This window comes from Pan paniscus, chromosome 1, assembly GCF_029289425.2.
Source record: "Pan paniscus chromosome 1, NHGRI_mPanPan1-v2.0_pri, whole genome shotgun sequence".
Lineage (NCBI taxonomy): Eukaryota > Metazoa > Chordata > Mammalia > Primates > Hominidae > Pan > Pan paniscus.
In genome coordinates this window covers 217,852,291-217,879,741 of record NC_073249.2, presented here as the reverse complement: position 1 = coordinate 217,879,741, position 27,451 = coordinate 217,852,291, and the positions used below count along the sequence as shown (strand labels likewise).

Here is a 27,451-nt window from a genome sequence, read left to right as displayed (position 1 = left end):
CAGACCTTGGCTTATATTTATCCTTGCTTTTATATGTATTTAGAATAGCTATTTTGAAAAATATTTTGTTTCATTCAATTACTCTAATTTGTGTAGCTCCTGTGTCACTTTTAATACTTTTCATTTCGTGATGTTTGGAAGCTCTGTGCTTTCACACCAGAAGTTCTTAATAGGAATAGAGGATGAAGGTTTCAATGGACTAAAAATCTGGTTATGAAACATAGGTCCGCTTTTGGTAAATCAAAAGTAGGTTCAGTCAGTGTTCAAAAGTACTTAAGACCCAAGTGGGCATAGGGGCTAGGGATACCATACACTTGGGACATATAATCAGGGCATGGTTGAATACTTATTATACAAGGGGCTGGGATGCAGCCACATAATCTCCTGTGACAGATTATGGTTATTCTTAAAACCATAGAGAAAAAGAATTTTTTAAAAAAGAAAAGATAACCATATCAGAACCTGACTGTTCCTTAGTCCCTGACACATCTCCCTTTGTTTTGAATAACAATGTGGATAGCATTTTCCGTCTTTCCACACCTTTCCTTCCTGCTCATCCCCCATGCCATGCCATACAGGCCAGAAAACAGTAGACGAGAGGAGATAATAGATTGCTTCAGCTAAATTGCAACCCTGCTTCATTACCTAGGGCATCCAGCGAAGGATCACAGTGACCATTATCCATGAGAAGGGGAGCGAGCTCCATTGGAAAGATGTTCGTGAACTGGTGGTAGGTGAGTACGTTTCATCAGCCAAGGATAGAACCAGGACTTACAGAGATTTTTGTTTTTTTTGAGATAGGGTCTTGCTCTGTCACCCAGGCTGGAGTACAGTGATGAGACCATAGCTCCCTGTAGCCTCAAACTCCTGGGCTCAAGCAATCCTCCTGCCTCAGGTTCCCGAGTAGCTGGGACCACAAGTGTGAGGCACTGTGCCCTGTTAGAGATGTTATTCTTCCCTGTTTGCGGTAGGTACATGGAATGTGTGGAAGACCATATTCGGAAACACAGACTATGGAGATGCAGAGGCCTTGAGTTTGAAACTCTGTATTCCTGTTTCTTCGCTCTGTCATTAGTGATATGTTATCCAACTAACTAACTCAGTTACCAGGGAATGGTTCTGTGGTAGAGTCTGTGAGAGGGCATAAAAGAAATCTCTGCTGGCTGGGTGTGGTGGCTCATGCCTGTAATCCCAGCACTTTTGGAGACTGAGATGGGTGGATTACTTGAGCCCAGGGGTTTGTGCCTGGCCAAGGTAGCAAAATCCCATCTCTACAAAAAAATATGAAAATTAGCTGGGCATGGTGGCACGCACCTGTAGTCTTGGCTACTCAGGAGGCTGAGGTGGGAGGATCGCTTGAACTTGGGAGGTGGAGGTTGCAGTGAGCTGAGATGGCACCACTGCATTCAAGCCTGGACAACAGAGTGGGACTCCGTCTCAAAAAAAAAAAGAAAAGAAAAATCTCTGCTAATTGTGAGCTTGCATTTTAGTTAGGGAGACAGCATATATATGTGCAGAATGCTTTGATGAATAAATGCCAAAATGAGGACAAAGGAAAATCTGTGCTAAGAGAGTTAACAGTGAAAACAAGCCAGGAGGACTGAATAGATTCAAGAAAAATTAGAGGGTTTTTTTTTTTTTTCCAGACACAAGCATTTTGAGTAAGAGAGTCAGGAATATGTCTAACATGCAAATGACAAGAAACCCCATGGCCAGAGTGGAGAAAGTAAATTAAGGAGTATTGGCTAGATAGTGTAAACTTTAGAATGACAGTCCGAGGCAAGAGTTTGGAACTTTTGTTGCCATGGACCTCTTTGGCAGTAACGAAGCCTTAGAATTATGTTTTTAAATGTGAGAAATAAAGTATTTAGGATTACAAAGGAAACCGATAATATTGAAATACAGTTGTTAAAACATTAAGCTCTTCTTTACTGATGCATGAAATAACAAGATTTAGCAGTTATTCTAATTACCATAATTTCCAAGTAGTGATCAATGAAAAAGATATTTTGTGTCCAGGCACGGTGGCTCACGCCTGTAATCCCAGCATTTTAGGAGGCTGAGATGGGCGGATCACAAGGTCAAGAGATTGAGACCATCCTGGCCAACATGGTGAAACCCCGTCTCTACTAAAAATACAAAAATTAGCTGGTTGTGGTGGCGGGCGCCTGTAGTCCCAGGTACTCGGGAGGCTGAGACAGGAGAATCATTTGAACCTGGGAGACAGAGGTTGCAGTGAGCCAAGACAGCAGAGTAAGACTCTGTTTAAAAATAAATAAATAGACCGGGCGTGGTGGCTCATGCCTGTAATCCCAGCACTTTGGGAGGCCAAGATGGGCGGATCACGAGGTCAGGAGATCGAGACCATCCTGGCTAACACGGTGAAACCCCGTCTCTACTAAAAATACAAAAAAATTAGCCAGGCGTGGTGGTGGGCGCCTGTAGTCCCAACTGCTTGGGAGGCTGAGGCAGGAGAATGGCATGAACCTGGGAGGCGGAGCTTGCAGTGAGCCACGATCGCGCCACTGCACTCCAGCCTGGGCGACAGAGCGATACTCCATCTCAAAAAAATAAATAAATAAATAAGATATTTTGCACATGGAAACATCTGTGGTTTCTACTGGGGACAGAGTCACGGGTACTGGCCAGTTCTTCTGTGGTTTATTGCCTTCCTTTGTGATTGAAGGAGATGCCAATTTTTAGTTAAAGGTTTGTGAAAATAAAGATGTAATTTTTTTCCCCATCCAAGCTCAAGGACCCTCTGAATTCTGTCCGCAGAGTGCTTGTGTCTCTCTGGACCAGATTAAGAACCCTGGGGCCAGGCACAGTGGCTCACGCCTGTAATCCCAGCACTTTGGGAGGCCAAGGCAGGCGGATCACTTAAGTTCAGGAGTTCAAGACTATCCTAGACAACATGGCAAAACCCTGTCTCTCTAAAAATAAGCTGGGTGTGGTGGCTCATGCCTATAGTCTCAACTACTCAGGAGGCTGAGGCTGGAAGCTTGCTTGAACCTGAGAAGTCGAGGCTGCAGTGAGCCATAATCATGCCACTGCATGACAGAGCGAGACCCTGTCAAAAAAAAAAAAAAAAAAAAAGAATCGTTGGAAGGGAGATTATGTTCTCTCTTGTCTGGGGCAGCAGTGGTAGTAGCTTTTCAATATTTTTCATAATAAATTTTTCTTTTTTTAATTTAGTTTTTTTCTTAACTTTATTTACAAAGTACTGAATGTCCTTTGACAAAATTAATGTTTATATGGAACCCTGATAATGAAACAGAAGAGATGCTTTCTGACCAGAGAAGGAGAGGGAGGATGCAGAGGCAGCAGTTACTATGGCTTCTCTGAAGGATCCTATGATATATTTTTAGTTTGTTTTATTAACAAACTCTGATGTAGTATTTACCACATGCCAGGTGCTTTTCTGAATGCTCCAAAAATACTAGTTTGTTTAATCCTCATAGCAACCATATATGGAAGGAATTGTTATTCTCGCTTGACATATGAGGGAACTGAGGCTCAGAGAGGTAGAGCCTTAGGCTCAAAGCCTCACAGGTGGTAGGAGTTGGAACCCAGGCAGTCCAGCACTGGAGGCCAAGTCCTTAACGTCTATGCAATGCTGCATCTGCTAGTGTTAACTTGAAAACAGAGTGTAGGATTTTGAGCAAGAAAGGGGTGTAATAAAGTCAGCATGGCCAGGTGTGGTGGCTCATGCCTGTAATCCCAGCACTTTGGGAGGCCAAGGCAGGAGGATCGTTTGAGCTCAGGAGTTCGAGACCAGCCTGAGCAACATAGTGGGGCCCCGTCTCTACAAAAAAATAAAATAAAATAAAATAGCTGGATGTGGTGCTGCAGGCCTAAAGTCCCAGTTACTTAGGTGGCTTAGGTGGGAGGATCACTTCAGCCCAGGAATTCAAGGCTGCAGTGAGCTATGATTGAACCACTGCTCTTCAGCCTGGGAGACAGACCAAGACATTGTTTCAAAAAAAAAAAAAACAAAAAAACAAGAAACTGTCAGTCAGTGGCTTAAGAAGTTGCTGTTAGGTGAGAGTAGAATGGATTGGAACAGGGGAGGTGTGAATAGCAGGGAGACCAGTTAAATGGCTGTTGCAGGTTCCAGATCAGAGAGGAGGTGGCCTTTTGTGATCAGGGCAATGATATTGTGAATAAAAGTTGGGATGAATGTGAGAAACTCTTTGAATAAAGAATCAATATGGTTTCATAGTTAACTCAATGTGGGAAGTAATGGAGTCAGACCGTGGAGGACCCTACAGGTAACCAAATGACCCTTCCAGCTCCTGAACTTACACAGAGATTTAAAAGTCTCTTTTGGGCTTAATGAATTCATGTTTTGTTTTTAAATGTGTCCGTGCTCTGTTTTCTTTATCCTTTCTTTTAGGTCGTATTCGGAATAAGCCTGAGGTGGATGAAGCTGCAGTTGATGCCATCCTCTCCCTAAATATTATTTCTGCCAAGTACCTGAAGTCTTCCCACAACTCTAGCAGGTGGGACACCCAGAGCAGTGTGAAGAAGTCCACACTTGCGGGCGTTAATTGGTACAGCGTTAGGTGCCTTATTCATTAATGACTCCCAGTTCGGACGAAGAAATTAACTCCCTTCTCCCTTCTAGCTTCAAAAATCTCTTTATTTCTTCACCTGCCTGCTGTACTCTCCAAAAAGAAAGAAAGAAAGTATTGCAGATATTTGTATGTGATCAGTTACTGTTAGAGAATGGAAGTGATCTGTCCCATGTGAAGTTTGAATAGATGTAACAAGTGATAAATGAAAATTGGAGAAAGAAAACAGTATATTCCCCAAGGATTTAAAAGTACAAATTAATTATTGCCAAGATTAAATTTTTTCCTGTGAAATGGTTGCTGTGGAGAGAAAGGTTTCTCTCACTCCCCAAGTATCATGGAAATGTGCCCTCTGAGATAAAATGAAGCCTCTTGTGTTAAGTCTTTGCTGCTGCTGACTATAGGCTCCATTATCCTTAGTATTTCTTTTTCATTTATGCACAAAAGCGATAAATAATATGAACTCTTATGACCAAGATTGGCTGCCATAAATAATAGATTTTACTTTGTTTTTTATTTTAAATGTTTCACTTAAAATTATCTTTTATAATCAGGTGATAACAGACAGTTCGTAAAGTACATAGCCATTCTGCTTTCCTTTGTAAGACTGGAACTAAACCAGCTGGGATCCTCTTACCTCACCCAGGAAGGGAGTTCTCATTGTCTCAGAGGCTCCGTCTCTATATCCTAGGGGCTGGGAAACAGGAGCAGCTGCCTCTTCTAATGTGGGCTGAGCACACTGCCTTCCCACCACAGGACTTTGCTGTGCTTCAGTCTGCTCCTGAAAAACTTGTTTACATCCATGTTGAGAGGAGGGAGGGAAGGAATAAGATGATAGGCAGAAATGGAATGAAAGGTTTGGACCAGGATTAATTTCTTTCTGTTGTTTTCTTGTATTATAGTTTACTATAGGAAAGAGAAAAAAGAAACAAACTTCTGTTTGCTGGCAGGGGCTGTGGAGAAAGAGGGAAGGAGTGAGAGGGTACATATGTATGTCTGGGGAGGGGGAGTGGCAGAAATAAAGAGGTGTGCTTTGACTATCCATGGGCAAAATCACGAGCAATACTATTTCCCTGAAGTCAGCAGTAATTCTGCATAGCTTTCTGTTTTCTGCCAATGTTCAGCCAGGTTTTACCACCACATTTTCTTTGTAGCTATGAAAAATGTATTGTAAATTTCCCTAGGGTACTTAGTAAAATATACAGGGAAAGATGGGCTTTGGTTGAAATACTGATTATTCTAATTTTGCCTCCATTAGAGTAACTTTAAGAAGTCCTTTAATTCACGCCCAACAACAGGTCAGGTGCTACAAGAAATGAATTTGGCTTTGTTAGAAGCAGCTTATCTTGTGAGTTAGAATGAGTTCATCAAAAAAGGCTGAAGTCAAGAATAACAACAACAACAAAAAACACCTTAAATATTTCTGTTCTCATTTAAACTATATAAATCTACATTAATTTATCAAACTTTTGCTGGAAGGCCATGGCCTTTTCTTTAATTATAAGATCATTTACTGGAGTTCTGATTGTCTTTCTTGCAAAACCACACCCATAATTCATCATCTATGACTTTCAGTTTGGTGGAGCAAGAATTAGAAACCTGCGAGGAAAATCTAAGTTCAAAATCCTTTAAATTTTTTATCATTTATTAACATTAATCATTTAAACATTTTATCATTTTCCCCTTTCTTTTACATTTGTCTCACCCAAACTTAACAGTTATTTTTAAACAACTCACCATTTTCTAACCTTTTGAAAACATTCAACTTAGTTTTCACAGGAACAAAAATTATTTATGTTTTCATATTTCATTGATTTGCCTAATGTTTAATGAAGTTAGATAATAATAATAAGTACAACTGGCATAAACAGATTTGGGACCAGATACTACTGACATTTGATAAGCACTCAACTCTTCGGAGCGAAGTGTCTGGGCAAATGAGACATCTTTGTAGTTTAGAATGCTCAAGGAGAACTAGCCATCAATCTGTGTATTTTAGGGATATGGAAAACATAGGTTAATATGGTAAGTGGCAAAATGGAGTTTGGTTAAGAGAACTTTCGTTCTGTTTGTCTAAGGTTTAATGTTTAAAGTTGAACTTACCTGCAATTTGGGTATATTATGTGTGTATCTTAGAGGGCTTTGCTAATACATTGATAGTGGAGTATAATTGACAAGGGACCATTCATTATTCCTTTTCTTCCCAGTCCTACATTTATGTTAATGCATTGACTTGGTTTTCCCTTAACTCCACAGCAACTTCCTATTATTCTCAATACTAAGTCACCACTGAAAGGGGTACTGATGGTGGTGGTCTCCACTTTCCCTCCTATGTCTGGCATTTTCCTTAGTTGGAAGTCTCAGGAGAGGGACCCATGTTATTGTAAGTCTTCTATGGAATTGTGTTCCATGGGATTCTGTGTTAATTGTCTGTCCACTTGAATTCACTTTGCTTATCAGCAAATTTTGTCTTCTTTATATATATATATTTTTTTTCTGATTCTCTCCCTTATTTCTTTTGTTTTTTTGCTGCACTAACTAAAGCCTTTTCTATGTTTTTGCAGGCTCTTTCTTGATAAGGATATTCCTAGGTATTTTCTGTTTGCTTTTTTGCACATAGGATTCTAGTTTATCAGAATGCTTTCTGTCTTATGTTGCTTTGCCATTGTAATTTTGTAGTCCCCTCCCCATGTAAACCTACTGTACCTAGGATAGAGTAGACCCTGTTCTGTAACCTAAGAAGCGTATAGCTTCTTAAATGATTTTTAGAGTTTCAAATTATTTTCTCATTCCATTTGCTAAACTTGTCAGTTTTATTCTTAGACCCTTTCAAGTTTTCCTCTTCTACATTACAAAGTAGAATGTTTCTCCCTTCATTTCATACAGAATCTCAGGTTTTGTTTTCTGTTTTCCTCTTTATCTGTCTTCTCTCCATCAAAAGCATGAAGGGTTTATTGCTTTATAAAACCTGAGTCCATTGCAGCCTTGCAAAACTGTTCATTTTCTTCTCTGTTTTGTCCTGTGTGGTAATAGAGACAAATTTGGCTATTTGGATAGCTGAGTCTATGAGAAATATTTTATATATATTTTTTAACATTTATCTTTCTCCTGTCAGGGCTGCTTGTTTTATCTGTTTATTTTCTTCTTTTGGAATAGGAAAAATCCTGGTTTGGTATTAAAGGAAGTTTTTTAAAAAATCTGTCTCATTTAGGGAAGAAAATTGAAGGAAGTGATACATGACAATATAACCTAAAATGTTAAAAAAAATACAACATAAACGGGCTGGGCTCAGTGGCTCACACCTGTAATCCCAGCACTTTGGGAGGCCAAGGTGGGTGGATCACGAGGTCAGGAGTTCAAGACCAGCCTGGCCAAGATGGTGAAACCCCATCTTTACTAAAAATACAAAAATTAGCCTGGCATGGTGGTGGGCGCCTGTAATCCCAGCTACTCAGGAGGCTGAGGCAGAGGATCACTTGAACCCGGGAGGTGGAGGTTGCAGTGAGCCGAGATCGCGCCACTGCACTCCAGGCTGGGCGACAGAGCGAGATTCTGTCTCGAAAAAAAAATACATAAACATATTTATATATTTGACTGATGTTACTGATATAATGATTTTATCCCTCAATTTGGACCCCATTCAGTTTACATTTCAGAGATTCTCCTAATGAACTCAAAAGGGTTCATCAGATGTGACCATGATATAAGAAGGTGGCTTCTGTTTTGTTTTCTTGAGACGGGGTGTTGCTTTGTTGCCCAGGCTAGAGTGTAGTAGCTATACCTGCAGATGCTTTAAAAAAAAAGAAAAAAAAAGAAAAAAAAATGCGGCCGGGCACGGTGGCTCACACCCGTAATCCCAGCACTTTGGGAGACCGAGGCGGGCGGATCATGAGGTCAAGAGATCGAGACCATCCTGGCCAATATGGTGAAGCCCCATGTCTACTAAAAATAGAAAAATTAGCTGGGCATGGTAGCATGTGCCTGTAGTCCCAGCTACTCAGGAGGCTGAGGCAGGAGAATCGCTTGAACCTGGGAGGCGGAGGTTGCAGTGAGCCAAGATCGCGCCACTACACTCCAGCTTGGCGACAGAGCTAGACTCCGTCTCTAAATAAATAAATAAATAAATAAAGTGCAGTAGCATGATCATAGCTCACTGCAACCTTGAATTCCTGGGCTCAAGCAGTCCTCCCGCCTCAGCCTCCCGAATAGGTGGGACTCCAGACACGTGCCACCATGCCTAGCTAATTTAAAATTTTTTTGTAGAGACGGGGTCTCGCTGTATTGCCCACGCTGGCCTCAAATTCCTGGCCTCAAGTGATCTTCCCACTTTTATCTCCCATAGTGCTGGGATTACAGGTGTGAGCTACCACAACTGACCAGAAGTTGGTTTTTAATTGTTCATAAATAATAAATTCAAAGGAATATATCCTTCAAAGCAGTCACCTTGAAACCTGTTTTTCCTCTGATGCTGCTGCTGTTCAGAACATCTTGAGAAATCCATTTGGAATTACTTCTCACCACCTTAGGAGGCATACAGGAAAATATGTCTTGGGATTCAGCCCTGTTTGTAACCCTAAATTCTATTGCCAGCTTGATTAAATTGACATTTCTCCCCAGTCTTGGTTGTATTTCTTACAACCACCTCTCAAGAATTGCCAGTGTAATGGCTCACACCTGTAATACTAGCACTTTCCTACTAAGGTAGGAAGATCACTTGAGCCCAAGAGTTCAAGACCTGCCTGGGCAATGTAGAACTTGTCTCTAAAGAAAAAAAAAAATTTAATTAGCCGGGTGTGGTGGTTCGTGTCTATATTCCCAGCTACTCAGGAGGCTGAGGTGGGAAGATCACTTGAGCCCAGGAGTTAGATTGCACCAGTGCACTCCAGCCTGGGCAACAGAGCAAGACCCTTGTCTAAAAATAAAATAGTCCAGGCGCAGTGGCTCACACCTGTAATCCCAGCACTTTGGGAGGCCGAGGCGGGTGGATCACCTGAGGTCAGGAGTTCGAGACCAGCCTGGCCAACATGGTGAAACCCCATCTCTACTAAAAATAAAAAAATTAGCCAGACTTGGTGGTGGGCGCCTGTAATCCCAGCTACTTGGGAGGCTGAGGCAGGAGAATCGCTTAAACCCGGGAGGCGGAGGTTGCAGTGAGCCAAGATCGCACCATTGCACTCCAGCCTGGGTGACAAGAGCGAGACTCTGTCTCAGAAAAATGAATAAATAAAATATATATATATTTTAAATTGAATTACCACCTTTGGTGGGTATTCTAACAGAACTTGCTGCAGCAAGTCCAAAGCAAAAAAAAAAAAGAAAGAAAGAAACTTTTTTTGACAAAATAAAAAAAGAAAAAAATGAAAGAAAAATTTTTCCCTCAATACAGGAAGACTTTAGTGGAGTCAAAATTTCCTTTGTGTTAACCAGGTTTCTGCAAGTGAAATTTTCTCTTTATGTTAAGTGAAAGCTTAGCCTGAAAACAGAAATGTGAAGAGGCTTTTTTAGACAAGTTCAAAACATTTGCCTCAGTTGAAAGAGTCAGTGTCATGAAACCTCAGCAGTGGTCCTGGGAGGTGCCACGTTATGGTTTGGAACTTAATGAAGGCAGCAGCATTGATAGAAATTTCTGTCAAATATCACCAAAGTCATAAATGCCATCACTCTAAGAAGAGGGGTTTATTTAACTTTAGCATGGATGTATCCAGCCTCTGAAATGGGACAAATAAGCCCCGCCCCTTCTAGGTACTTTGACAAAAACAGGAACACAATAAAAAAGCAGACCTCTGGAGGCTGAGGCAGGAGAATCACTTGAACCCGGCATGAGGAGGTTGCAGTGAGCCAAGATCATGCCACCCTACTCCAGCCTGGGTGACAAAAGCAAGACTCTGTCTCAAAAAAAAAAAAAACAAAAAACAGATCTCACAATGATACAGTCAGTTCTCAAGTGGCATCTGTTGAAGCAGTGGATATTGTCACCCAATATTAGAATATGTCTTAAACCAAATTAAAAATTTCCTTTACACAGAGTTTTATGGACACATGAAGGGTTTCCTCCTGTGCCCAGGGAGCCCAAGAACTATAGAAAGGCCTTCATTGTCCATCATTTCTGTTCCTGTTTGGGTCACTCGGTGGCTTTGTCTTTGACTTGCTAGTTGTTTCTCTATCTTCTGTGTCTTTGTAGAGAATTTTCTTGACCCACACTCACTGCCTCAAAGACTAGACATTTGAGAGAGTATTAAGTACTTGAAGAAGACTTAGATCTAGACGCAGCTATGTTAGATGATCAGACCTCATACACTGCCACTTGGAAGATGAGGTGTGGTCATGAGGTTCAGTTTCAGAAATGTGTTGTTCTCTCTGTTGATCGTTTCTGGAGGAAGAAACATGGGGATGTGTTTAGAGGGAGGATATGCCAGCTACTTATCATAGGAAGTCTAGAAAAGGCAGCCATAGTGAGGTCACTATTTGAAAAGGAGTAAGAAGGAATGTATTGGGCAGGAAAGAGTGTGCATAGACTCTTCTAGGTGAATCAGGTGAGCTGTGTTCTATCTGCGGAGAACTAGTGATGGTGGGGCAGACCAGGCATCTTCCCCTCCACTTGTCATAGGGGTCTAAGAAGGGAAACATGGGGCAGAATTGGGAATCAATCTGTAACACTGCTTTTAAACTAAGTGCCGTATTTCACATTAGACTTGCAGAACTGGAAGATTTAATGTCAATTAGAGTTAATGTCGTTTTACCAGTAGAAAAAAAAACGATATTAGAACAATAACAACAAGATAGTTTGTGGGTATCTATTAAATTAAGTTTCCATTTGTTATATAAATGTAAGATTAATTTTTCAAATGGCTTTTTTTTTAAAGCTAACAAATGGTATTTGTCTGGCTCTAGTGTTAACAATTTATTCTCTTTTACTGAAACATCAGTTAAGAATAACCTTGTATTCTTTTATTTAAAATAAGGCTCTCGGCCGGCACAGTGGCTCACACCTATAATCCCAGCACTTTGGGAGGCCAAGGTGGGCAGAGCGCTTGAGGTCAGGAGTTTGAGACCAGCCTGGCCAACATGGTGAAACCCCTCCTCTACTAAAAACAGAAAAATTAGCTGGCCTAGTGGTGCGTGCCTATAATCCCAGCTACTCAGGAGGCTGAGTCAAGAGAATCGCTTGAACCCAAGAGGCAGAGGTTGCAGTGAGCTGAGATTGCGCCACTGCACTCCAGCCTGGGCGACAGAGCGAGACTCCGTCTCAAAAAATAAATAAATAAATAAATAAATAAATAAATAAATAAATAAAATAAAATAAAATAAAATAATGCTCTCTATACTTAAACCCATCTACCCAGTTTCTACCATTAATCTCTTCAGATATATCTGTGGCGGTTCTGAGGCCCAGCAGCACTGGATTGAATGATGTTTAGCCCTCTTGTGATGTGAAGATTGAAGCTGACAAGTTACCAAGCATTCACTTCCTGCTGTCATCATTAACTGACAGGAGAACTTACATAGTCTTTCTTTCTTCTTTCAGTTTCTGTCCATACTCACTTATCCATTTCATCTTAATCCCTTTGATTTACCTTACTATTTTTATGTTTATAGGCAGAGGCAGGCTTGTCAAAACAAAATTAAAAAAAGCACAACTGGCCAGGCACAGTGGTTCACGCCTGTAATCCCAGCACTTTGGGAGGCTGAGGCGGGCAGATCATCTGAGGTCAGGAGTTCGAGACCAGCCTGACCAACATGGTGAAACCCTGTCTCTACTAAAAATACAAAAATTAGCCAGGTGTGGTGGCGGGCGCCTGTAATCCCAGCTACTCGGAAGGCTGAGGCAGGAGAATCACTTGAACCCGGGAGGCAGAGGTTGCAGCGATCCGAGATTGTGCCACTGCACTCCAGTATGGGCAACAGAGCAAAATTCTGTCTCAAAAAAAAAAAAAAAAAGCACAACTAAGTGTTCCTTAATGATGGGTGGGGTTGGGAGCAAGAGGATGGGGACCTATCTTTTCCTCCTAGGAGATAAGGGTTCCTCTCTGTTATTAGAGTTTGATAAACTGAAAGTGTCTGTTGGTTGGCGTATGGTTCTTTAGGATGATTGACAGTGGCAGTACCTGGACTAACATGACTTTAGCTTCTTTTGGATGATTCCCTCTTGTCTTTCTGACCTTAGGACCTTCTACCGCTTTGAGGCTGTGTGGGATAGCTCTCTGCATAACTCCCTTCTTCTGAACCGAGTGACACCCTATGGAGAGAAGATCTACATGACCTTGTCGGCCTACCTAGAGGTGAGGAGACTTGGAACTTCAGTTGATGCCAACAGTCAGCCCTGAACAGTGTGCAGGTTACAGCAGGAAGTGGTCAGCGAAGATTCCACTTGTTTTGTCCTCTTTCTTCCTCCACATCCTTAAGTTTTTCATTTTATTATACGTTGCTAACTCTTCTGATTATATTAGATTCTATTCCTGGGTTCTGTTTACTCAAAAAATCACATGACTCATTGCAGCTTCAGCTTTAGTAGCCTAATCACCATTGTTTGAAGAATGTGTGATTTTTAAGAAAATGTCACCTCTTGTTTTTGTAGTTGTGGACAGAGTGTAATAGTGGTTAATAGCCCAGACCCAAGACCCAGCCTGTCGGTTCAAATCCCTGTGCTGCCACTTACTTCCTCTATGTCCTTGGAGAAACTCTCTTTGCCTCAGTTTCCTCACCTATCAGGAGAAACAACATTTACCTCAGATAAAAATAAATGCATCTCTAAGGAGTACTACCTACTCTTGCACATATTATCCATTGGGTGGCTGTTGAAATAATTGGTGGAGCTAAAATCCTTCAGTTCTCACAACTGGGACTCGCTTTCCAAATACGTTCGTGTATAGACTGTAGTCACAGTACTCTGCCTGCACTTCATCAGCACCTACCCTGTCTGCTTTCAGCTGGATCATTGCATCCAGCCGGCTGTCATCACCAAGGATGTGTGCATGGTCTTCTACTCCCGAGATGCCAAGATCTCACCACCACGCTCTCTGCGTAGCCTCTTTGGCAGTGGCTACTCAAAGTCACCAGATTCGTAAGTTTTTCACACAAGTTAGCTTCCAGTTTGTTTGTTCAGTACAACAGAATCATTAGTCCTTAAGTATTCTCGGCTTACTGTCTCACGGTTAGTTTACAGTTTATGAACCATTTTGGTAACTGACACCTGGAATGTACTGACTTGCATGCTGACATTTAATAAAATGTTGATGGATGGATGAGTTATGAGGGAAGGAAGGAATATTACATTGTGAACACGTCTAAAACAATTTTGCAAAGACTAAATTTGCAAAGACTTTTAAATGTCATCATCATTATTTCTAACAGAGTACCATTGAAATTTTCTTCTTTTTAAGATTTGTTATGCATATTTAAGGTGTACAAAATATGTCAGGAATAATACAGTGAAGGCCATACACAGTGGCTCATGTCTGTAATCCCAGCACGTTGGGAGGCTGAGGACAGAGAATTGCTTAAGCTTAGGAGTTTGAGACCAGCCTGGGCAACACAGACCCCATCTCCACAGAAAATTTTAAAATTACCCAGGTGTGGTGACACACATCTGTAGTCCCAGCTACTTAGGAGGCTGAGGTGGGAGGATCACTTGAGCTTGGGAGGTTGAGGTTGCAGTGAGCCATGATAGAGCCACTGCACTCCAGCCTGGGTGAAACAGTGAGACCCTGTCTCAAAATTAAAAAAAAAGAAAAGAAAAAGGAAAAAAAAAAAAGAAAGAAACAATACAATGAATACCTGTGTATCACCGCCCAGCTTAAAAATAAGTGTTACTAATACAATAGAAGGTATTATACCTCCTACTACTCACAATCCCCAGAAGTTGTTGATTATCATTTCATTCTAGTCATTGTTTCCCTCATATCGTCTCTCTTATAGTAAGAAAAGACAAATTTTTAGTTTTCACATTTATATTTTAAATTTTCTAGTTTATCATTCAATTTTATTCACCCTATTGAAATAAAGTGTTTAAAAGATAGAGATGAGGTGGGGCATGGTGGCTTATGCCTATAATCTCAGCACTTTTTGATGCCAAGGTGGAAGGATCACTTGAGGCCAGGAGTTCAAGACCAGCCTGGGCAACATAAGGAGACCCTATCTCTACAAAAAAACTTAAAAATTAGCTGGGTATAGTGGTGTATGCCTGAAGTCCCAACTACTAAGGAGGCTGAGGCAGAAGGATCACATTAGTCCAGGAGTTCGAGGCTGCAGTGAGTTGTGATTACATCACTGCACTCCAGCCTGGGTGACACAGGGAAACCCTATCTATAAAAAAATAAAATTGAGATGAAAGCGGACTCCTCTAGGAAAAGGTATGCTACTTAGGTTCAAAATAAGAAAAGAGCGGTGACAAATAAGAAATGCCTGGAATTATATTTGAGTCCCTGCAGAGAAGACACTATTTTAAGTAGCAGAAATTGAAATTTTCCTGTTTTTGTGCTTTAAGAGATTAAACAATTGTTTTATTTTCTTCAAATAGGAATCGAGTCACTGGCATTTACGAACTCAGCTTATGCAAAATGTCAGACACAGGTAGTCCAGGTAAGCTCTTGTGGATTGAGGAGGTGATAGTTATCTTTGTGTATGTTTCAAGTATCCTGTATTTAGGCTGGGCACGGTGGCACACACCTGTAATGCCAGCACTTTGGGAGGCCGAGGTGGGCGGATCACCTGTGGTCAGGAGTTGGAGACCAGCCTGGCCAACATGGTGAAACCCCGTCTCTACTGAAAATACAAGAATTAGCCGGGTGTGGTGGCGTGCGCCTGTAATCCTAGCTACTTGGGAGGCTGAGGCAGGAGATTTGCTTGAACCCAGGAGGCGGAGGTTGCAGTGAGCCGAGATTGTGCCACTGCACTTCAGCCTGCCTGGGAAACAGAGTGAGACTCCATCTCAAAAAAAAATAAGTAAATAAAAAATATACTGTATTTAAAAACTGGAGAGTCTACCCAAGTAGGATAGATATAAAACCTTTTAGAAACCATGTGTGTTTTACAAGCCAGTTTGGTTGAGGAGGGGTGGTAGGAGTTACCTTTTTCAGAGTTGCAACATTGTTTGGTTTATGATGTACAATTGTATTAAGATTGTATCACAATATCACTAGGCTATGAGTAAAATTTGAGTTAAAAAATTCATGTGGGCTGGTCCCAGTGGCTCATGCCTATAATCCCAACACTTTGGGAGGCCAAGGTGGGCAGATCATGAGGTCAGGAGTTTGAGACCAGCCTGGCCAATATGGTGAAATCCTGTCTCTACTAAAAATACAAAAATTAGCCGGGCGTGGTGGCACGTGCCTGTGGTCCCAGCTACTCAGGAGGCTGAGGCAGAAGAATCACTTGAACCCAGGAGGCGGAGGTTGCAGTGAGCCAAGTTTGTGCCACTGCGCTCCAGCCTGGGTGACAGAGCGAGACTCTGTCTCAAAAAAAAAAAAAAAAATTCATGTAAATTAGAATGAATTTGGTTTAGAAAACTTCATAATCATTTCTCTCCCCACTTTAGCCCAAAGAGGACTTAGCAGTATAACTTTATAGATGCTATCAGACTGCAATTTAAATTTCCCATGTTTCAGAAAGTCAAATTATTGGCTGTGCACGGTGGCTCACACCTGTAATCCCAGCGCTTTGGGAGGCCAAGGCGGGTGGATCACCTGAGTCCAGGAGTTCAAGAGCAGCCTGACCAACATGGTGAAGCCCCCCTTTCTACCAAAAATACAAAAATTAGCCAGGTGTGGTGGCGCGTGCCTGTAATCCCAGCTACTCAGGAGGCTGAGGCATGAGAATTGCTTGAACCTGGGAGGCAGAGGTTACAGTGAGCCGAGATTGTGCCACTGCACTGCAGCCTAGGTGACAGAGTGAAACTCAGTCTCAAAAAAGAAAAAGAAAAAAAATCAAATTATTAAGTCAGATTTGTTCTGTATTCTTTTTAATGTGTTTTTAAACTGCTCTTGTTCCTCTAGCTAGGCGGAATTAAGCAGCACTTAGCATTTCTATGTTTGTAAACCAAAACATGAACAAAAGTTAAGGTTTTCTAATAGCATTTGATTAATGTGAGTTTGAGTCATTTTACAGAATATACATGGAGAACAAGTCAGGGCCCACAGGCAAGACTTAGATAAGTAAAGAAGACTTTGAGTATGAATCCAAGTAGCACCTAATTATTATACTATCCAGATAGTTTCTTGAGGAATTTTTTTAATTAATATAAATTCATGTATTTAATATGTAAAACCAGCATAACACTAAAAAAAATTAACAGGAAATAATAGAGGCTAAAGTTCTCTGTCATCTGTCAGCCAGTGAGCTACTGAGTGTGTGTATGTGTGTGTGTATTCCCTTCCGTCTTTTTAAAAATTTTTATTTTTAGGGACAGGATCTTTTTTTTTTTTTTTTTTGAGACAGAGTCTCGCTGTGTCACCCAGGCTAGAGTGTGGTGGCGCCATCTTGGCTCACTGCAACCTCCGCCTCCCGGGTTCAAGCGATTCTCCTGCCTCAGCCTCCTGAGTAGCTGGGTTTGCAAGCACCTGCCACCATGCCCAGCTAATTTTTGTATTTTTAGTAGAGATGGGGTTTCACTATGTTGGCCAGGCTGGTCTCGAACTCCTGACCTCAGATGATAGCCCACCTCAGCCTCCCAAAGTGCTGGGATTACAGGCGTGAGCCATCACGCCCGGCCCCATAGTGTATAGACTATTACAGACTATTTAATATTTCTACATTTTCACCTAACATCATAATTTTACCATTTTCTTAAATTGCATCCCAGTCTTCATAATTATCAAAGAATGTAAAACTCAGTTTTTAAAAACGTTCAGTTGCTTTGGTATTTAAACAAAATCCCATGTATCTTCAGACCAAACTGTCTTAGTTTGCTACGTATAAGAATTATTAATTTGTGGCCAGGCGCGGTGGCTCACGCCTGTAATTCCAGCACTTTGGGAGGCTGAGGCGGGTGGATCACGAGGTCAGGAGATCGAGACCATCCTGGCTAACACAGTGAAACCCGGTCTCTACTAAAAATACAAAAAATTAGCTGGGCATGGTGGCGGGCACCTGTAGTCCCAGCTACTCGGGAGGCTGAGGCAGGAGAATGGCATGAACCCAGGAGGCGGAGCTTGCAGTGAGCTGAGATCACACCACTGCACTCCAGCCTGGGCGACAGAGCGAGACTCCGTCTCAAAAAAAAAAAAAAGAATTATTAATTCGTTTTGACCTAAACTTGGAATTGAATTTTTTTCTGAAACAAAAACTTGTTTCCTCTTGTCTTAGGCATGCAGAGAAGGAGAAGAAAAATCTTAGATACGTCAGTGGCATATGTGCGGGGAGAAGAGAACTTAGCAGGCTGGCGGCCCCGTGGAGACAGCCTCATCCTTGAGCACCAGTGGGAGCTGGAGAAGCTGGAACTCCTACATGAGGTATCCAGGGGCAGGGTTGCTCAGATGCAAGAACTCTCGGACAAGATTGCCAAAGTATCAGTCTTCCTCCCTGCTGCTGCATGTGATCATAGCTTTTCACTTTTCTCTCCTGAGGTCTTAACGAGCTTTGTGTTTGCTATAGCAGTAGTATTGATCTTCTCAGGTGGAAAAAACCCGCCACTTTTTGCTGCTGCGTGAGAGACTTGGTGACAGCATCCCCAAATCCCTGAGCGACTCGTTATCCCCCAGCCTCAGCAGTGGGACCCTCAGCACCTCCACCAGTATCTCCTCTCAGATCTCAACCACCACCTTTGAAAGCGCCATCACACCTAGCGAGAGCAGTGGCTATGATTCAGCAGACATCGAAAGCCTGGTGGACCGAGAGAAAGAGCTGGCTACCAAGGTGTGAATCCCTTCCTCTTTGCTGAACGTCTTCCCACAAGGCTCCACAAACTAGCCTCTCAGTTTATTCATTTTCAACACCTTTGTTCGAGGTGTTTGAAGGCCTGTGATAATACTGTGAATGTAGAAATAAAAAGACGCAGTTCCTACCCTCAACAAGCTTACAGGGCCAGGCACAGTGCCTCATGCCTATTATCCCACCACTTTGGGAGGCTGAAGCAAAGGGATTGCTTGAGCCCAGGAGTTAAAGACAAGCCCAGGCTAACATAGTGAGACCTTGTCTCTACAAAAACAAAAATTAGGCCAGGCATGGTGGCTCACACCTGTAATGCCAGCACTTTGCAGGGCTGAGGCAGGTGGATTACCTGAGGTCTGGAGTTCGAGACCAGCCTGGCCAACATGGTGAAACCCTGTCTCTACTAAAAATACAAAAATTAGCCAGGCGTGGTGGCGAGCGCCTGTAATCCCAGCTACTCAGGAGGCTGAGGCAGGAGAATTGCTTGAACCCAGGAGGCGGAGATTGCAGTGAGCCGAGATAGCTCCACTGTGCTCCAGCCTGAGCGACAGAGTGACACTCCATCTCAAAAAATAAAATAAAATAATAAGAAATTAAAAAATTAAAAAATATAAAGGTTGCAGAATATTAGGTCACAAGCATATAATAGAGGTGTGTGTTTCAAATGCTATGGGAGTCAGAGGAGAAGTGTCTATAGTGGGGAGCTCATGAGCTGACCTTGGAAGGATGCGCAGGAGGGAGGCAGCAGTGTTGACACCTGCGTGATCAGGAGGGAGGCAGTGGTGTCCTGCATGATCAGGAGGGAGGCAGCGGTGTCTTGCGTGATCAGGAGGGAGGCAGCGGTGTCCTGCGTGATCAGGAGGGAGGCAGTGGTGTCCTGCATGATCAGTCTTGGGGAATTCACGTGGGACTGGAACAGGAGGCGTGGAGTGAAGAATCTTGTATACTGCACTGAAGAGTTTAGAGTGGATGATGGGAGCAAGGCAGAAATATGTTAAACAGGTATTTGTGTTTTAGAAAGATTTCTGGCGAGGGGCGGTGGCTCACGCCTGTAATCCCACCACTTTGAGAGGCCGAGGCGGGTGGATCACAAGGTCAGGAGATTGAGACCATCCTGGCCAACATGGTGAAACCCTGTGTCTACTAAAAATACAAAAATTAGCCGAACGTGGTGGCGTGCGCCTGTAGTCCCAGCTACTAAGGAGGCTGAGGCAGGAGAATCGCTTGAACCCAGGAGGCGGAGGCTGCAGTGAGCCGAGATCGCGCCACTGCACTCCAGCCTGGGCAACAGAGTGAGACGGCATCTCAAAAAAAATATATATTTCTCTGGCAGCAATAAAGAGAATGGATTGATGGTGAAGAGATACGCTGAGGAAGGGAGAATTCTTTATCTTTATTACAGTAATCTGATGAGAAATGATAAAAGCTTTTTAAATTTTTATTTTTTTTGAGATGGAGTCTCACTCCTGTCACACAGGCTGGGATGCAGTGGCGTGATCTTGGCTCACTGCAACCTCCACTTCCCAGGTTCAAGCGATTCTCCTTCCTCAGCCTCCCAAGTAGCTTGGAGTACAGGCATGTGCCACCACACGTGGCTAATTTTTGTATTTTTAGTAGAGACGGAGTTTCACCATGTTGGCCAGGCTGGTCTTGAACTCCTGACCTCAGGTGATCCACCCGCCTCAGCCTCCCAAAGTGCTAGGATTACAGGTGTGTGGACGCCCAGCCAGATAAACGGTTTTTAAAGAAGGCAGAGGTGGCTGGGTGCGGTGGCGCACGCCCGTAATCCCAGCACTTTGGGAGGCTGAGGTGGGCGGATTGTGAGGTCAAGAGATCACTATGATGTTTTTATTTTTTATTTTTATCTTTATTAAATTTTTTTTTTTTTTTTGAGATGGAGTCTTGCTCTGTGGCCCACGCTGGAGTGCAGTGGCGCGATCTCGGCTCACTGCAGCCTTCACTTCCCAGGTTCAAGTGGTTCTTCCGCCTTAGCCTTCTGAGTAGCTGGGATTACAGGTGTGCACCACCATGCCCAGCTCATTTTTTGTAGGTGTTTTTTTTGTTTGTTTGTTTGTTTTTTGGAGAGGGGATGGAGTCTTACTCTGCTGCCAGGCTAGAGTGCAGTGGTATGATCTCAGCTCACTGCAACCTCCACTTCCCAGGTTCAAGTGATTCTCCTTCCTCAGCCTCCCGAGTAGCTGGGATTACAGGGGCCCACCATGACGCCCAGCTAATTTTTTTATTTTTAGTAGTGATGGGGTTTCACCATGTTGGCCAGGATGATCTCGATCTCCTGACCTCGTGATCCACCTGCCTCAGCCTCCCAAAGTGCTGGGATTACAGGTATGAGCCATCACACCCAGCCAGAACCAAGGTGTTTTTAGTAATTCACTTTGGTAATCTTGAGAAAGGCTTTTTTAAGCCACTTGCTTTATCTTTATTAGACATACATAGAACTTCCCTTGCTATATACTTAGTTCTAATTTCTAGAGCTGTTTGGGCAACATCGGAGCTGCACTGTGGGTTTAGGACATGTTATTTCCCCTCCTGCCTTGTATCCAGGGCTTCATTTAGTCATTGAGGTTTTTGTTTGTTTGTTTTTAAATTTACTGATTTATTAGAAAGGACAGTGCAAAGGAGACCAATGAACGGCAGATGGACGAATGCATAGGGAGAGGAGATGTGGAGCTTCCATGCCCTCCCCGGGAACTCACCCCTTCAGGAGCCTCCACGTGGTCAGCTATCCCAAGGCTCCTGGCTGTTGACATTTTATGTTCAGCTTGCACTTCTCTTTCTCTTCTTTAGTGCCTGCAACTTCTCACCCACACTTTCAACAGAGAATTCAGCCAGGTGCACGGCAGCATCAGTGACTGTAAGGTGAGCACACTGACTGTAATTTTTAGCCAGTATGTTAACTGATTTCTCCACAGCAGCCCAGATTACCTATTCCTGGTTTTTGCTGCTTTGAAGCAACTTGTCATGGGCATAGCATTGTATTTGAAAATTTATGACATACTGCTCTGGTATTCATTCTAATTTTTCAGAGTCCGAACACTGACTTCTGAAGATAAAAGTACTCCTTTGTGTCTCTTAGAGTGATTATCAGATGGGAAACATTTTGGCCTTTTCATGACTCCTTTGGAGGAGAATATTCTATGGGGAGGTGGTATGTTATTCTATGCCAGGGTACAAGGAAACCCTGAGGTTCCTGGTGGCATAAAGTTTTATTGACTTCAACAAAGAGTGAAGCAAACACTTCAGAGAATTTCTGTGTTATTCACTCAATTCTAGTCAGCTTGACCTTAAACCCTCCCGGCTCATTCCTGCCTTGGGGTCTTTGCACACCTACTATTTCTTTGCCTGGAATTGCCTTTCTCCAGGTATTGCCATGGTTGGCTCCCTTACCTCTTTCATTTTTCTACTCCATTATCACCTCCTGTGAGTCGACTCTGTTAACACCTGATAATAAATCTGACAGCTGTCTGAAACTTTCTACCTACCCCTCTTTCCTGCTTTATTTTTTGCTATAGCACTAATTACTACCTGATGCTTTTTAAAGTGTTTGTTGAGTGGTTTATTGTCTGTCTTAAGCTCCAGGGAGGCAGATCCTCTGCCATATTATTAGAACAATGCCTAGTACATGGAAGGTGCACCACTGTAATACCACTTATATTAATTCAGGGGCTGGGTGTGGTGGTGCATACCTGTAATCCCAGCACTTTGGGAGGCCAAGATGAGGGGATCGCTTGAGGCCAATAGGTTGAGACCAGCCTGGGCAATATAGCACAAATACCCTATCTCTACAAAAAAAATTTTGAAAAATTAGCCAAATGTGGTGGTACACACCTATAGTCCTAGCTACTCAGGAGGCCAAGGCAGGATTGCCTGAGCCCAGGAGTTTGAGGCTGCAGTGAGGTATGATTGTGCCATTGCACCCCAACCTGTGTGACAGTATTTTTTTTGTCTCGTAATAATAACGGACTGGGGGGCTGGCTGCGGTGGCTCATGCCTGTAATCCCAACACTTTGGGAGGCCAAGGCGGGAAGATCACCTGAGGTCGGGAGTTTGCGACCAGCCTGACCAACATGGAGAAACCCCATCTCTACTAAAAATACAAAATTAGCCGGATATGGTGGCGCATGCCTGTAATACCAGCTACTCAGGAGGCTGAGGCAGGAGAATCGCTTGAACCTGAGAGGTGGAGGTTGCGGTGAGCCAAGATCGTGCCATTGCACTCCAGCCTGGGCAACAAGAGTGAAACTCCGCCTCAAAAAGAAAACAAAAAACAAAAAAAAACCCAAAATAATGGGCCAGGCATGGCGGCTCATGCCTGTAATCCCAACACTTTGGGAGGCCGAGGTGGGCGGATCACCTGAGGTTGGGAGTTTGAGACCAGCCTGACCAACATGGAGAAACCCTGTCTCTACTAAAAATACAAAATTAGCTGGGCGTGGTGGCACATGCCTATAATCCCAGCTACTCAGGAGGCTGTGGCAGAATTGCTTGAACCTGGGAGGTGGAGGTTGCGGTGAGCCAAGATCGCACCACTGCACTCCAGGCTGGGTGACAGAGCGAGACTTCGTCTCTCCAAAAATAAATAAATAAAGATAATGCAGGAGAGGCCAGTGACAGTGGCTCACATCTGTAATCCTGCCAGCTTGGGAGGTCAAGGTCGATGGATCTCTTGAGGCCAAGAGTTCAAGACGAGCCTGGGCAACATGACAAAAACCCCATCTCCACAAAAAAAATACAAAAATTAGTTGGGTGTGGTGGTGTACACCTGTAGTCCCAGCTACTCAGGAAGCTGAGATGGGAGGATCACTTGAGTCCTGGAGGCTGAGGCTACAGTGAGCCAACATCGCACCACTGCACTACAGCCTGGTAGACATAGCAAGACCTTATCTCGAAAAAGAAAATAATAATAATAATAATAATAATAATAATAATAATGACAACAATAATAATAATGCAGGAGGGCAGTAGGAACATAAAAAACCAACCTTGCCCCTTTTATAAATGTCTTGATTCTTAGTGTGGCACTTAGGCCGTAAAATATTTGTAGGCTTGTTTTTTTTCTTTTTTGAAAATATTTTCACCAGTTGTGGTGGTACACGCTTGTAGTCCCAGGTACTCAGGAAGCCAGGGCACAGGAGGATCGCTGGAGCCCGGGAGTTGGAGGCCATAGGATGCTAGGATTGCATCACTGCCCTCCAGCCTGGGCAATAGAGCAAGGCCTTGTCTCTTAAAATTTTACCTATGTATTTATTTATTGATAAATTATGTATAGGCTTGTTTTCTTAAATGACCTTCTGAAACAAGATGTATCAAAGTGAGGTTCTGGTTGTTGAAACTCCCTATTGTTATTGTAGAGGCAGCTTTTTTCAGCTGAATGTAACTTGTAGTGTTCGGTTTGCTTCCAGTTGTCTGATATCTCTCCAATTGGACGGGATCCCTCTGAGTCCAGTTTCAGCAGTGCCACCCTCACTCCCTCCTCCACCTGTCCCTCTCTGGTAGACTCTAGGAGCAACTCTCTGGATCAGAAGTAAGTACCCAGATTTCACTGAGAGAAGTCAATCTAAGAACCAAGGTAAATGTCAACCTTCCTCTAGCTCAATGGTTCTTGACTGAAGGCAGCACCTTCTCCCTAGGCAGCATTTGGAAATGTGTGGGAGCCTTTTTGGCTATCACAGTGACTGGAGAGGTGCTAGCTACTGGCATCTCTTCACATCATAGCTTACTAACCTTCTGCATCATCAACTCATCATGACTGTCTTCTTCATCCCTTTCTGCTAGTTTTATCCTCCATTCCTACCCCTGCTTGTCTCCCCAGTCATAATACCAGACATAGGAAGTGCTATCTCGGGAAAAATATTTTGAAACTGTTTTGGAAAAAAATATTTTGATTCCACAGCAAATTATGTAGGTAAGAAAAATAAAGACAAGGCCAGGTGAGGTGGCTCCCAGCACTTTCGGATGCCAAGGCAGGAGGATTGCTTGAGGCTGGGAGTTCGAGACCAGGCTGGGCAACATAGCGATATGCTGTCTCTACAAAAGATAAATAAGATACCCAGGCGTGGTGGTCTGTGCCTGTGGTCCCAGCTACTCGGGAGGCTGAAGTGGGAGGATCGCTTGAATCCAGGAGTTCAAGGTTGCAGTGAGGTTTTATTATTGCACCACTGCATTCCACCCTGGGCGACAGAGCAAGACCCTGTCCCTAAAAAAAATTAAAAAAAGACAAATGTAGTCTAGAGTCCATGATTCATCATCATAATCCGTTCTTTGCAACACACCCTCTTGTGCATCTCCATCAATTATGCTCACCTGGTTATCCACCTGTCTATCTTATTGTACCAACACTGACACAGGCAAAGGTGGCTGGAGAAAATAACACAACCAGGTAATTTCATTAAATTTAGGATGCCACAGACTGTAGGGACTATTCTGTGCCACTAAGAGAAGAAGAAAAAGCACTGACAACTAACTTAAGCGTGCCATCAATTATAAGATGAATCCCAATTTAAGAAATGGTGGCTGAGTGCAGTGGCTCATACCTGTAATCCCAGCACTTTCAGGGGCTGAGGTGGGAGGATTGCTTCAGCCCACAAGTTTGAGACCAGCCTGGGCAACATAGGGAGACCCCCATCTCTACAAAAAATAAATAAAATAGTTGGACATGATGGCATGCGCCTGCGGTTCCAGCTACTCAGGAGGCTCACATGGGAGGATTGCTTGAGCCCGGGAGGTTGAGGCTGCAGTGAGCCATGGTTGCACCATTGCACTCCAGCCTGGGTGACAGAGCAAGAAATCAGCCAGGCATAGGGGCATGTACCTGTAATCCCAGCTACTGGGGAGGCTGAGGCAGGAAGATTGGTTGAACCTGGGAGGCGGAGGTTGCAGTGAGCCGAGATTGCGCCGCTGCACGCCAGCTTGGGTGACAGAGCGAGACTCGCTCTGTCACCCAAGCTGGCGTGCAGCGGCGCAATCTCGGCTCACTGTAAGCTCCGCCTCCCAGGTTCACGCCATTCTCCTGCTTCAGCCTCCCGAGTAGCTGGGACTACAGGTGCCCGCCACCACACCCAGCTTATTTTTTATTTTATTTTATTTATTTATTTACTTTTGAGATGGAGTTTTGCTCTCGTTGCCCAGGCCAGAGTCTAGTGGCGCAATCTTGGCTCACTGCAACCTCCACCTTCCAGTTTCAAGTGATTCTCCTGCCTCGGCCTCCAAAGTAGCTGGGATTACAGGCACCCGCCACCATGCCCAGCTATTTTTTTTTTTTTATTTTTAGTAGAGATCGGGTTTCACCATTTTGGTCAGGCTAGTCTCAAACTGCTGACCTTATGATCCACCCGCCTCGACCTCCCAAAGTGCTGGGATTACAGGCGTGAGCCACTGCACCCGGCCACACCCAGCTAATTTTTTGTATTTTTAGTAGAGATGGGGTTTCACCGTGTTAGCCAGGATGGTCTTGGTCTCCTGACCTCATGATCTGCCAGCCTCAGCCTCCCAAAGTGCTGGGATTACAGGCGTGAGCCACTGCGCCCGGCCTTTTTTTTTTTTTTTTTTTTGAGACAGAGTCTCACTCTGTCGCCCAGGCTGGAGTGCTGCAACCTCTGCCTCCCGGGTTCAAGTAATTCTCGTGCCTCAGCCTCCTGGGTAGCTGGGATTACAGGGGCCTGCCACCACGCCCAGCTAATTTTTGTATTTTTAGTAGAGACAGGGTTTCGCCATGTTGGTCAGGCTGGTCTCAAACTCCTGACCTCAGGTGATCTGCCTACCTCGGCCTCCCAAAGTGCTGGGATTACAGGTGTGAGCCACTGCACCCGGCTAACTTGATTTCAAAAAAAAAAAAGAATGAAGTATGAAAAAAAAGTTAAAATGGGCTTTTTAGATTTAGTGAGATACAATGCTATGTTACTCTACAAAGATATCTAGCAATACAGAGTATAGGAATTTATTTCTCACACAGTAGTCAAGAGGGCTGGTCCAGGTCCAGGTCAGTGGTGCAGGTCTTCTCTGCACAGCCGTTCAGGAACCCTGGGTCTTCCCATTTGTTTGCTTTTTCTGCCATTTTCTAAGGCAGTGGGCCCCTGAGACTTCAGTGTACATCATCATCCCCTGGGAGGCTTGTTGAAGCCCCCATGGCTCAACCCCACCCAGAGTTTCTCGTTCCGTAGGTCTGGCTTGGAGTCTAAAAATTTGAGTTTTTGAACAGTTTCCCAGGTGAAGCTGATGCTGCTGGCTGGGAGCACACTTTGAGAAACATCGCTTTTGGTGTGGCCATGGGACTAAAAAGAAACATATAAAGGAATAGAGTTCATATTCCAGATAATGTGTTCAGAGGGCTTTAATATAGGCAGAGAGATTGTGTGACCCAGTGGCCATCAATGATCAATTTCCTTTCATAACTTCAGAAGGATGACACCAGTTGAACGCAGAGTTAACTTTCTGAAGCCAGCTTGTCTCCTCAGCTGAGCTCTCTGCAACTCAAGTTTGCAGCTGGGGTTTAGGGAGGGGCATTGTGTTCCTCCCAGTGAAACAGTACTCAGTATGCCTTGATTGTAACTGATTCTCTTGTTACCCTTTTCTTTCTAATCTCTCTATTTTAAAGGACCCCAGAAGCCAATTCCCGGGCCTCTAGTCCCTGCCCAGAATTTGAACAGTTTCAGATTGTCCCAGCTGTGGAAACACCCTATTTGGCCCGAGCAGGAAAAAACGAATTTCTCAATCTTGTTCCAGATATTGAAGAAATTAGACCAAGGTGAGTACTATATTGAGCAGGAATGCCAGCTATAAAAAACAAATCCACAGGAAGAAGTGACTGGCCAGCTCTTCCCTGTGAGGTCTGTACTGTAGTCTGATGCAATCTATACTGTAGTCTGATGCAAGTTGAGTCTGGGGTGAGAGGGCCAGCCTGGGTTTCTCCAGTTGGGTCTCATAATGCATCTGCACCCTGGCGCAGCATGTTGCCATGGCACGGTTTCGCTTTTGCTGTATTACTTTGGCAGATAAGA

General features: G+C 43.6%; 1 protein-coding gene across 17 annotated transcripts in view; it reads left to right on the top strand.

The window, feature by feature from the left end:
* Window positions 1-27,451, top strand: part of KIF1B (kinesin family member 1B) — a 211,485-nt gene that overhangs the window by 138,407 nt on the left and 45,627 nt on the right. For all 17 annotated transcript variants that reach the window (XM_063594801.1, XM_063594790.1, XM_063594798.1 and 14 more), the window contains 10 exons: window positions 650-734; window positions 4,397-4,502; window positions 12,739-12,853; window positions 13,502-13,635; window positions 15,091-15,152; window positions 17,874-18,019; window positions 18,183-18,422; window positions 21,243-21,314; window positions 23,858-23,979; window positions 27,049-27,198. In XM_063594801.1, coding sequence (XP_063450871.1) covers window positions 650-734; window positions 4,397-4,502; window positions 12,739-12,853; window positions 13,502-13,635; window positions 15,091-15,152; window positions 17,874-18,019; window positions 18,183-18,422; window positions 21,243-21,314; window positions 23,858-23,979; window positions 27,049-27,198 — 1,232 coding nt within the window. The remainder of the gene's footprint in view (window positions 1-649; window positions 735-4,396; window positions 4,503-12,738; window positions 12,854-13,501; window positions 13,636-15,090; window positions 15,153-17,873; window positions 18,020-18,182; window positions 18,423-21,242; window positions 21,315-23,857; window positions 23,980-27,048; window positions 27,199-27,451) is intronic.